The sequence below is a fragment of the Protopterus annectens genome, chromosome 5.part0 (genome assembly GCF_019279795.1).
Source record: "Protopterus annectens isolate FY-2018-M chromosome 5.part0, PAN1.0, whole genome shotgun sequence".
Classification (NCBI taxonomy): Eukaryota; Metazoa; Chordata; order Ceratodontiformes; family Protopteridae; genus Protopterus; species Protopterus annectens.
This window is the reverse complement of record NC_056735.1, coordinates 1,619,947,780-1,619,960,145: the sequence shown is the minus strand read 5'-3', so window position 1 is coordinate 1,619,960,145 and position 12,366 is coordinate 1,619,947,780. Positions and strand designations below refer to the sequence as shown.

The 12,366-nt window shown below is 41.0% G+C and overlaps 1 protein-coding gene across 3 annotated transcripts in view; it reads left to right on the top strand.

Moving 5' to 3' along the window:
- CCT8 (chaperonin containing TCP1 subunit 8) overlaps nucleotides 1-12,366 on the top strand; it is a 1,023,638-nt gene that overhangs the window by 416,226 nt on the left and 595,046 nt on the right. For all 3 annotated transcript variants that reach the window (XM_044071397.1, XM_044071395.1, XM_044071396.1), the window contains exon 10: nucleotides 5,825-5,912. In XM_044071397.1, coding sequence (XP_043927332.1) covers nucleotides 5,825-5,912 — 88 coding nt within the window. The remainder of the gene's footprint in view (nucleotides 1-5,824; nucleotides 5,913-12,366) is intronic.

Sequence of the window (12,366 nt, the reverse complement as noted above, 5' to 3'; positions counted from 1 at the left end):
AGCCTTTCCAGCACTCCTGAAGGGAGGCCCGGCTGTCCTGCTCTGGAGGCAGTCGGGGGTCGCTTGGCTTTATACCCACTGGCCTGGCTAAACATTACTTCGGATTCTTGGGTAAAAAGCATTATAACCAGAGGATACAAAATCCCCTTCACATCAATGCCACCTCTACAAAGAAAGTTTCCAGACGTGCCACCCCGTCTGCGAAATCCAGCAGCTGTAGAAATTTCAAAGCTGCTCGAAAACAGAGTATTCAACCAGTCCCGGCGGACCAAAGAGAATCTGGAACTTACTCAAGGTTCTTTTTAGTTCCAAAAAAGACAGGGGACTGGAGACTGATCTTAGATCTCAGCCATCTCAACAACTTCGTGAAGAAGGAAAAGTTCCGGATGGTCACGCTTCAATCGATCCTTCCATTCTTACAGAAGGACGATTGGATGTGCTCTATAGATCTCAAAGATGCATACTACCACATCAAAATGGCCAGACCGTCCAGAGATCACCTGCGCTTCCGGCTGGGAGCCAGTCACTTTCAGTTTCGAGCTCTGCCCTTTGGACTCACCTCAGCCCCCAGGGTATTCACCAAATGCATGACAGTAGTTGCGTTTCACTTGAGACGACAAGGATTCCAGGTGTTTCCCTATCTGGACGACTGGCTCCTCACCGCCACCACTGAGCGTCGTCTATTGCAAGCCAGAGACTACACAGTCAGCCTTTGTTCCCACTTAGGGATTTCCATAAACTTCGAAAAGTTTTGCTTATCGCCCTCACAGTGTATTTCCTTCATCGGAGCAGACCTAAATACACGATCGACACTACTGAAGCTCCCTCCAATAAGGGCCTCAACCCTCAAACAGCAGGTTCTTCTTCTGGTCAGCAAGAAAGCCACAGCCAAACTGGTGTTAAAAGTGTTGGGACTGATGTCAGCCACACTAATTGCAGTCCCTATGGGAAAGTTACACATGAGGATCCTACAATGGCTGCTCTTCGCGCAGTGGTCGTTCCAACACCTACCCCTAGCGCACGAGATCAGGATAACAGACTCTTGCAGACGGGACCTCTCATGGTGGGTGCGCGATCAGAACCTCACTATGGGTCGTCCGTTCGTTCTACCCAGTCCAACAGCCACAATAACCACGGACGCTTCCCTGGTAGGGTGGGGGGGGCCGTTTTCAGGGAAGAACAGTCCAAGGAGAATGGTCCAGCACGGAGTACACTCTACATATAAATGTTCTGAAGTTGAGAGTGGTGTTCCTGGGGTTGCAACACTTCCAAGCCCTCTTACCTCTAGGAACAGTACCAGTTCAGACAGACAACATGTCTGTAGTCTGGTTCATAAACAAGCAAGGGGGAACCAGGTCTTGCCCGTTATGCAGAGAGGCCATGAGAATTTGGCAGTGGGCAGAGTCCACGGGTCGCTTTCTGATAGCAACGCACATCCCGGGGTCATCCAACGTCATTGTGGACAGGTTGAGCAGAGCCATCCTGTTACCTCACGAGTGGTCCCTCAATTCACAGACGGCGGAAAAGATCTTCCGCAAATGGGGCCAGCCTTGCTGCGATCTGTTTGCTTCCCCGTTGAATGCAAAATGCAGAAGCTACTTTGCCCTTCTACCCCCTCCGGGGGATGTCCCCAGGGACGCACTGATACACGATTGGCCCCCGGGTCTCTTATATGCATTTCCGCCTACTCCCTTGATTCCCAGATTTCTACAGAAAGCCAGGAACCTGGAAAGGACTATAATACTCATAGCCCCATTCCGGCCTCGTCAAATATGGTTTCCCTTTCTTTGAGCCTATCAAATAGAGGAACCATGGATTCTGGACCCAGTACCAGATCTACTGACCCATTCGTCGGGAGTTCCTCACCCTTCTTTACAGTCCCTCAAACTAGCAGCTTGACTGCTCCGCTTCCCTGCCTAGCCAGGTCTCATCTGCTCCCCCGGCAGTTCAACACATTCTGGTTGCTTCTCATAAAGCTTCCACTACTAAACTCTATACGAGTAAGTGGAAACGCATTGTATTTTGGGCATCTAGCCAAAACTTAGACCCCTTGGTAGCTCCTCTACATAAAATTTTAGAATTCTTATCCTTTTTCACGAAGGAGCTTCTACTTCCACGCTAAGAGTACAGTTGGCGGCCATATCAAACTTCCATATTGGTGAGGAAGGTTCTCCCATTATGTCTCAGACTTTGTAAGGCCTTTATGAAAGGAACCTTCCATCTTAGACCGCCTGTCAGAAAACCTTTCTTTCCATGGAGCCTGAATTTGTTGCTGTCGCAACTCATGTTGCCACCTTTTGAACCTGCTTCGTCATGTCTCTTAAAGTTCTTATCGTGGAAGACGCTGTTTCTCGTCGCCGTGACCTCAGCTCGTAGAGTATCAGAGTTGCAAGCATTATCGGTCAGACCACCTTACTTGATATTCCATCCAGACAGGGTCTCTTTGCGTACAAATCCATCTTTCCTTCCAAAAGTGTGCTCAGTTACGAATATTAACCAGTCTATAGAACTCCCTACCTTTTTCAAGAACCATACTAACAAACTGGAGTATATGTTGCACAAGTTGGATGTTCACAGGCAATTAAGATTTTATTTGGATAGGACCAAAGCTTACAGGAAAACGGATCAGCTCTTCGTCGCATTTGCAGACAATAAAAAGGGCATGGCAATTACTAAACGTACACTATCTAAATGGCTTGCTGACTGTATAACCTTTGTATACTCTAAATCAAATCAATCCTTACCCACCAAACCTAAGGCCCATTCTACCAGATCCATCTCCACTTCCTTAGCTCATGCAGCTCGTTTGCCTTTGGACACTATTTGTGCAGCAGCCACGTGGTCTAAGCCACATACTTGCATCACTCATTATAGAGTGGACGAAGTCTCCAAGGACAGGACATCATTTGGTTCCACTGTGCTTAGGAACGTTCTTCCATGAGTCACTCAGGGTGACTGAGCTAGGGACGCTACCAGTGTGTAAGAACAAACGGCGAGATTGAACACTCTTACATAAAGAAGTTATGTCCTTACCATAACGTTCCATGTAGAGTGTTCGTCTCGCCTTTGTTCTTACATTCCCTCCCTTTCCCTCCCCACGTGTTTGGAAGAACTGGTAGGATTAGAGTCTGATCGACGTGTCTTGACCCCTTCCGGGGTATATGGTCCCGTGCATCATGGGATATATGTTTAGACCATTAGTTATTGCTATGGTGAGAGAGTGTCTCTAAATGGCTGAAGAGAGTGTATACTTCTAGCACCGGAGGTGTTGGATCTTTTGGTCTGGTTTGTTTGCAAACTAGATGTGAGTAATGGCAGGGAGGATTGTGGGATATGGGCTGGTCTCTAGCTTCTCTGAGATTCAGAGCTTTGCAATTCGGCCGACTCGGAGCCGAGGATCGGCTCCGAACCCGTGTGTAAGAACAAAGGCGAGATGAACACTCTACATGGAACGTTATGGTAAGGACATAACTTCTTTTTAAGTGGTACATAAAAAAGCAGGGGGGAACGCATTCCTACCCTCTCTGCAGATTAGCCATGGCTCTGTGGAATACAGCCTTGAGCAACCAAGTGCATCTGCAAACTCAGTTCCTGCCAGGCAAATTAAATTCACTGGCAGACTTGAGCAGAATTATCATGGACCCACACGAGTGGAAACTGGAACCCAAAATATTCAAGCTTTTGAGGAACAGATGGGCACCAGAGGGAAACCTCTTTGCTTCCCCTCAGAACTTTCAATTGAGCAAATATTGCACCAGAACTCCCCACAGCCAAGCTTGGAAAGTGGATGCCTGTCCTTTACCTGGGAAAGCCTCTCAATCTATGCCTCTCCCCCCTGCCCTTCCTCTCGAAGGTTCTACTAAAGATCAAACAGGACAAGCCAAGGACAATCCTGATTGCACCAGACTGGCCACGCCAGCACTGGTATCCTCTTTTGCGCATTCTGACAGTAGTGCCACCATGGCACCTGCCTCAGACCCTTTCCCTGCTGTCCTAGCAGGGGGGCCACATTTTGCACCCTCAGCTATTGACACTGAACCTATCAGCCTGGCTCATCCCCTGAATTCTTCACCAGCAACTCTCAGTAAGCAGCTGCTGGATGTCATTCTTGAGGCAAGGAGGCCTAATACTAGAAAATCCTATTCAGAAAAGTGAAAAAGGTACTGTTCTTGGAGCCAGTCTCAGGGAATGGACACAACTGTGCCCAACTTACCTCATATACTAGATTAATTAACAGAAACGCTTCTCAAAGGCCTATCCTTCTCTTCAATTAAGATTCATGCCTCTGCCATCTCAGCTCATTATATTACCATGCCACTCCTTTTCTCTCATACTCTGGTCAAACAATTCCTGAGAGGAGCCAAAAATTTAAGACCTCCCAGGAGAGCTCCTGCCTGTGGGACCTTAACTTTTATTGGAAAAGCTCATGCTTCCGCCCTTTGAGCCTGCTGCCACACCAGTTAAAATTCCTCTCATGGAAGGCAGCTTTACTTTTAGCTATCACTTCAGCAAGAAGTGTCTGAATTGCAGGCCCTTGTGGCCTTGGAACCCTTCATTGTCTTCCATGCGGACAGGGTTTCCCTCAGGATTAACCCATCGTTTATGCCCAAGGTGGTATCTAGTGTGGTTTTAAACCAATCTATTAATTTGCCAGCTTTTTTCCCTAATCCTCAGAATAAAGGGGAAAGGATGCTGCACTCCCTAGACGTGCACAGGCAGCTCAGGTTCCATCTGGACAGGGCTAAGCCTTTCAGAAAATCTGACCAGCTGCTAGTCAGATTTGCTACAGGGGCAGAGGCCATTTCAAAGCAAACCATTTCTAAATGGATAGCACACTGCATCCATTTCTGCTACAAACGGCATAGGAAACCTGCCCCACAGGGGATCCGAACACATTCCACAAGGGCTACATCTACCTCTACAGCATTTCTCAGGGGAGTCCCTACCAGGAACATCCTGGAAGCTGCAACCTGGAGCTCTGTACACACTTTCACCAAGCATTACCACTTGCCTATCCTTTCTAAATCTAGAGCTGGATTTGCCACAGCAGTCTTACAGGGCCTGATTGCCAGTCCTAATGCTTCTTAACTACCTCCACCCTTCCTTAGCTTTGGTAATCAACCCAAATGAGATGACTGCAGCAGTGAAATACAAGGAACATAGTACAGTTGTGTACACTTACTATAAATGTAGATGTTCGAGTGTATTCACTGTTGCAGTCCTGGTTACTCTCCTTCCAGCCCCCCCGACTTTTCTTTACTTCTACCTATCTTTTTTTGTTTGGCATATCTTATGTCATTTGTATTTGTTTTTTGCTGGGGATGTTCCATACCATGTAATTTCTTCCTATTTTGGGGCCACCTGACTTCTGGGGCAAGAAAAACTGATGTAATGGCGTTGGCTGCATGTTTTATACCCCTGACTATCTGACGTCATGCAAGAAGCGACACCATCCGACGCAGAAATCCCAAGACTCTGGTATTCAGTCTGACTGAGGGCTACCTGCAGGCAGATAACCCAAATGTGATGACTGCAACAGTGAATACACTTGAACATCTACATATATGGTAAGTGTACACAACTGTACTTTATGGTAAGTACATAACTTTTTTTTGTGCACTACAAATCATGCAACAGTGTTGCAACTCAAGATTTTCCTAGAAAAAAACAAGGATTATTTTAAGTGCAGAACAGAGTAAACATTTCTAGTAGTTTGCATCATCTAAAGTAGCTTATACACTAGAGTGAAATTTCTGTTCAGATATGATTTTTTTCCCTAGCAGACACTGAAGGAAGACTTTTTTTTGTTGTTGTTGTTTTGTAGACTCCACCAACACCAGAGGAGATGGGTCACTGTGAAAGTGTTCATTTGTCTGAAGTTGGTGATACACAGGTGGTCATCTTTAAGCACGGTAGGTTTGTAGTTTTTATGTTGCAGTTCCATTTCAAAGACTTTATTTTGAACAATGTACCATTTGAATATATGTGATGCAAGCAATGAAAAGACTAAGCATGTAAAATATATGGGAGCAGTGTGGAGTACCAATATACAGTCATGGTATGCTGCTCAGGGTAGGGAGTCTGTAGTCCTCTTCAGTAGAATTTAAAAGTTTTAATTTTGAATGTCAGAAAATAGAATATGTTGCTGTATAAACAGTTTGTCTCCCTTTTGTCTTTTTACCATTGAACCTTTGAGCAAGTAATACTGAAAAACATTTGTTGTCTGTATGTTCTTCAACCCTGTCATGTCACTCACTCGCCTTGATGGCTGCTTCCTGTGTAGTACAGTTTTATGCGTGTTTTTGTGAGTTCTCAGCAGCAAGGCCTAATGCCATATGCTTAACATGTTGTAAATCAAATTGTCTTGCTATGGTTTATAAGCTGTACTTTTGGCCTTAAGCCTAGAAAAGAGCAACTCTGAGTCATGAAATGACCCGTTGTAGGTGGCAGTGCTATGGCTCACCAAATGTCATGCACCCATGTCAGTATGGTCAGAAATTACTAGCTTAAAAACAAGTAATCTCCGTGGTATCCCCAAAGTCTCAAAACAACCCACTAAAGTGTAGTGGGTCTAAAAACAAAACAGTGTAAGAAACTTCTCTGTGTGGAAGATTTTCTGTCCATATATTTCTAGTTAATCACTGTATATTAATCAGATCAGACAATAGTAGTACAAGTAGCGAACGTAAACTCGTCAAGTCAAAAAGTAATAATAGAAAATATATAATTCTACAGCATTACTAAGTATTCGAAAGTAATCCAAGCAAGGCAGGCAGTCCGTTTCCAGGCAGTCCGTTTCCAGTCAAAAATCTTTTAAGTACACAGACAAGCGATCCAAGTAAAACAAAAATAGAGTAATTTCCTCACAAGCTTTCTAAATATATATATACATTTTATCAGGCATGGGAGTGATTTATTGTGCTGTAAAACAGTGTTATTGGTACACATGTTAAATTCACATCCCTTCCTAAATCAGTGTGACATTCGAGCTGGTCCTGCCCTACCTAGTAGCTGTCATAATAATATATAGCCCTAATGTACTTTAATGGTACATCTTATTTAAGCAAATTATTAAGTACATTATTAAGTCTGTGATTTTATACAAGGCAATATACTACATGGCTGGAAATATATCAACCTTAGTTCATTTTGCGATCAAAAATGATATATAAATATATACATATAAATTTTGCATGTAAAAATCAGTTTCTATTTTCATAACCTATTGTTAACAAAGATCGCTTTCGTCCTTCTAGACTTCTTCAGGTCTGTGTACAAAAACCCTAAAAACCTATATAATTGTATAATTAGTTAGTATTGTTATTACCATCATTTTGAATAAAGTGGAAAAAAGAGAACCAGAAAAAAATAAAAATAAAAAATATATATATATGTATGGTGATGGAAACAAAATATACCCTTAAATTTCAAATGATTTAAAATGGTGTTTAAAACCAATTTGTAGAAAAAAATAAAATACAATTAGTCATGTAAACAATGTGGCAATTTTCTAAGTTCCAGTGCACTTTTAATTGAACAGTAGTAGTTTAGTCCAGGCTTTCTAAAAGAGTTCAGCTTTAATTGCCACATGAGTTCATGTTTCTCCAGAATATTCGGGATGTCTCCTTCAAGATCACCCATGTCTATGCGATCCAGGATCTGGAACTTAAAACCTGTGTGTCTTTTATGAAGAGAAAGGTGTTTGGCTAGTGCATTATTTTTACATGCAGCGTCGATTTCTGGCAGATGACATGAAATCCTTAGCGAGTTTATTTACAGTCTTGCCCACATAGAATGCGTCACATTCATTGCACTGTGCCCTGTAAATTACTTTTTTAGTGTTAGTCACCCCCTGCACTGGTTTTAATGATCTTCTTTAAATAAGGGCAATAGAAACTATCACCTTGCTGTATAAATATACAAAATGTACAATTAGTTTCACATCGTTTAGTGCTTTTCTCACATGGTCTAGGTTTAAATTCAACAAAACTTCTAATATTCCTGGCCTTCCTATAAACAAATGATGGGGTTTCACCTAAGATGTTAATCGGAAAAGGGTTTCCTGTGACAGTGTCCCAGTTTTCTTCAGTAATACTTTTGATACTGTGATAATCCAAAGTGTATGTCAGGATGCAGCTATTTTTGCATTTGTTATTCTCTGTGGGATTACTTAACATTTTTCTACTGGGGAGGTCGCTCCTCCTCCCCAGTAGAAAAATGTTAAGTAATCCCACAGAGAATAACAAATGCAAAAATAGCTGCATCCTGACATACACTTTGGATTATCACAGTATCAAAAGTATTATTGAAGAGAACTGGGACATTGTCACAGGAAACCCTTTTCCGATTAACATTTTAGGTGAAGCCCCATCATTTGTTTATAGGAAGGCCAGGAATATTAGAAGTTTTGTTGAATTTAAACCTAGACCATGTGAGAAAAGCACTAAAAGATGTGAAACTAATTGTACATTTTGTATATTTATACAGCAAGGTGATAGTTTTTATTGACCTTATTTAAAGAAGATCATTAAAACCAGTGCAGGGGGGTGACTGTAACACTAAAAAAGTAATTTACAGGGCACAGTGCAATGAATGTAATGCATTCTATGTGGGCAAGACTGTAAATAAACTCAAGCGAAGGATTTCATGTCATCTGTCAGAAATCCGCTCTGGATGTAAAAATAATGCACTAGCCAAACACCTTTTTCTTCATAAAAGACACACAGATTTTAAGTTCCAGATCCTGGATCGCATAGACCTGGGTGATCTTGGAGGAGACATCCCGAATATTCTGGAGAAACATGAACTCATGTGGCAATTAAAGCTGAACTCTTTTAGAAAGCCTGGACTACTACTACTGTTTAATTAAAAGTGCACTATTACTTAGAAAATTGCCACATTGTTTACATGACTAATTGTATTTTATTTTATTTTTTTCTACAAACTGGTTTTAAATACCATTTTAAATCATTTGAAATTTAAGTGTATATTTTGTTTCAGTCATCATACATATATATTTTTTTTCTGGTTCTCTTTTTTCCACTTTATTCAAAATGATGGTAATAACAAAACTAACTAATTATACAATTATATAGGTTTTTAGGGTTCTTGTTCACAGACCTGAAGAAGTCTAGAAGGACGAAAGCGACCTTAACAATAGGTTATGAAAATAGAAACTGATTTGTACATGCAAAATGTATATGTATATATTTATATATCATTTTTGATCGCAAAATGAACAAAGGTTGATATATTTAAAGCCATGTAGTATATTGCCTTGTATAAAATCACAGACTTAATAATCTACGTAATAATTTTGTTAAATAAGATGTACCATTAAAGTACATTAGGGCTATATATTATTATGACAGGTACTAGGTAGGGCAGGACCGGCTCGAATGTCACACTGATGGGGGAAGGGATGTGAATTTAACATGTGTACCAATAACACTTTGTTTTACAGCACAATAAACCACTCCCATGCCTGATAAAAAGTATATATAAGCTTGTGAGGAAATTATTACTCTATTTTTGTTTTACTTGGCTCGCTTGTCTGTGTACTTAATAAAGGATTTTCGACTGAAAACAGACTGCCTGCCTTGCTTGGATTACTTTCGAATACTTAGTAATGCTGTAGAATTATATATTTTTTATTACTTCTTTTTGACTTGACGAGTTTACGTTCGCTACTTCTACTACTATTATCTGATCTGATTAATGTACAGTAATTAACTAGAAATGTATGGACTGAAAATTACTAGCTTAAAATGCAACTTTGTGGATTTCATTTTATGAAATGGACGATGGTAAAGTAGTCTTCTAATGGGCCTAGCTGAATAGCCTGTGTGTGCATAGTAATGTATGCACTCCATTGGCTGGTCGTCCTGGAGGCGATTTAAAGGGATGTTTGCTGCATTTTACGACTCAAATATCAAAAATTGGTAGTACATCCAGATGTCACCACCACCCACATTAAGCTCAAGTGTGAAACTCCTATATGGAGAGTTTCTGTAATAGTAAATCTGTAGCATTTGAGACTTATTCCTGCTGAACTTTATCTCAGTCAGATTGTAACAGAAGAGCAACTTTGTCCCTGGTCCATTGTAGTGTTCGCCTAACACCTTTTGGTGTGCAGGACCATCATATATAGGCATCATTGCAAGGAGGATTGTTCAGTTCTTCATTGTTTATACAATTTCACATCCCATTTCAGCTCCAGTATAGCATGCATCTTCAGTTATTGCTCTCTGTTTTTTTTCAGTTGTTAATCAACCATTGAAGGATTCATTTTCATATTATTTACATTATTCAATCTTTGTACAATGTTTTGAAGCTGTCATATTTTTTCAGATAATCATTTCTGACAGTAGGTTGCAGTTCAGTTATTACATATCTTAGTTGCTGTTTATAAACCCAGTGACTGATTCTGTAGCCCTGTGTTCTGTCATACAGTGATCACTACGTTTGTTAGCATAATCTATTTAAGAATATCTGATAACTTGTGTGTTACATCATATGTATAGGTTTTATTACTGATTAGTTTCTTCCAACCTGTGCTGCTGAAGCACACTTATGTTTATTCCTTATATGGAAGCCCTTCACATTGTATTGTCATATATGGTGCCTTTTTAACACAACCCTGACGAAGGAGGATCCAGTAGTTTATTTTCTTAAGATGCAAATGACATCTCTTCAGAAAGAGGATTTTCCAACTTGTGGAGTGTAGAAAAGATATGGGTTCAAAGCACAGGGTATGAAGTTGTTTCTGTGGTGCCTGGAATTTTTTCACTGACCAGTACTGTTTTAGGTCATAAAAGCCACAGTTTTGTTTTATTCCCCCCTTAAAGTAGCTAACATTTAGGGTTTACTGGTCTTTTTTTATTTGTTGATCCCACCAAATATCAGTCGGACAAAGGGGTTTCTTCACCATACAAGTCCCACCCCCCCAACCCCACCACCATTACTGCCAGCATTGTTCAGACTCTAGACTGAATTACAGGGACCTGTTTTATTTATTTATTTATTTATTTATTTAATTTTCAATATTAAATAACTACAGCTATTTTATTTTTACATGTTTAGAATTGCTGCAACATTTTCTTGAAGCTAAACTACCATAGCGGGTTTGCTTTTGTATATTTAGAAATGCTTCTACAATGAATGTTGAGTGTCGCAACATATTTTTGTGTAAACTCTCCCAAAACACCTTTTGTGAATGGCTCAACTACATGGTCCTCTTTGCATATCCCTATCCAGTAACTTAGCAAGTGATTGTGTGACTGCTTTCCTGTTATTTAATCAGTGTTTCTTGGACATAGATTTGAAATGTTTATTTTTCTACATTCCCTTTTTCTAAGTTCAAATAAGTGAAGGTGGATTTATGAGTATTTAATAAGAATTAAAAAGGATATGTCATGAGGTTTGGATGGTTTGGCAGTGAGTGATGTCTTCCTGGGGAAATCCAGTGCATTAACAGACAGGGTTGAGCAGGACCTGGTTTTTGAGAGGTAATTCCCATCAATACTGTGAGAGGAGGTTAAGTTCTAGAAGTCAGACTTGGATGTGTGGGTGTCTGCCCCAAGAGTGGTCAGCCACTGGGGCTAGCCTTGCTGCAACCTGTTTGCTACTCCATCCAACACCAGATGTAGCAGCTACTTTGTCCTGATTCCTGAGGATAGCTATATTTGGCCTCCCAGGTCTCCTGTACACTTAACTACCCATTCACGTCATAACTAAATGTCTTCAGAAAGCAATCTTGTGCAAGGCGAAAGTGATTGTCATTGCTCCCTTTTGGCCTTGACAGATATAGTTCCCTTTTCTTTGATATCAGTTGGTACACCCTTCCTGGGTGCTGGAACCTCTTTGACTTGATCTCTCACTCATCCGGAAACCTCATCTGAACATCAAAGCCTTGAAGCTTAGCATTTAGTTTCTCCACTTCCAGTGATGGCCAGAATTCCCAGGGTTTCTTCTGCACTCCTTAATTTGTCATTATTTCAAAAGCCTGCTACTAGGGAAGTGTATAGAAGCAAATGGAAGAAATGTGTTTGAGCTTCCTCTAAAGGCCTGGACCCATTTTCTGCCCCTCTACCTATTTTGGCTTTCTTGGCAAGTCTTTCTGGCAGGTGCCAGCCATTCTACTATTAAGATTCTACTGGCAGTAATTTCTTATTTTCATTTGGGAGAGGATCACACTCCTTTTGCATCATTGATATTTAAGACCTTTTTGCAGAGTACCCTTTTCCTTCATCCACCGATAAGGGACCCTGTTACTCCTGTTTTGTTACAGCTCCTCACTAAACCCCTGTTTGGATCTGCTGGTAAGGTAAAACTGAAATATGTTTTTCATTTTGATCCCTGCTGCAG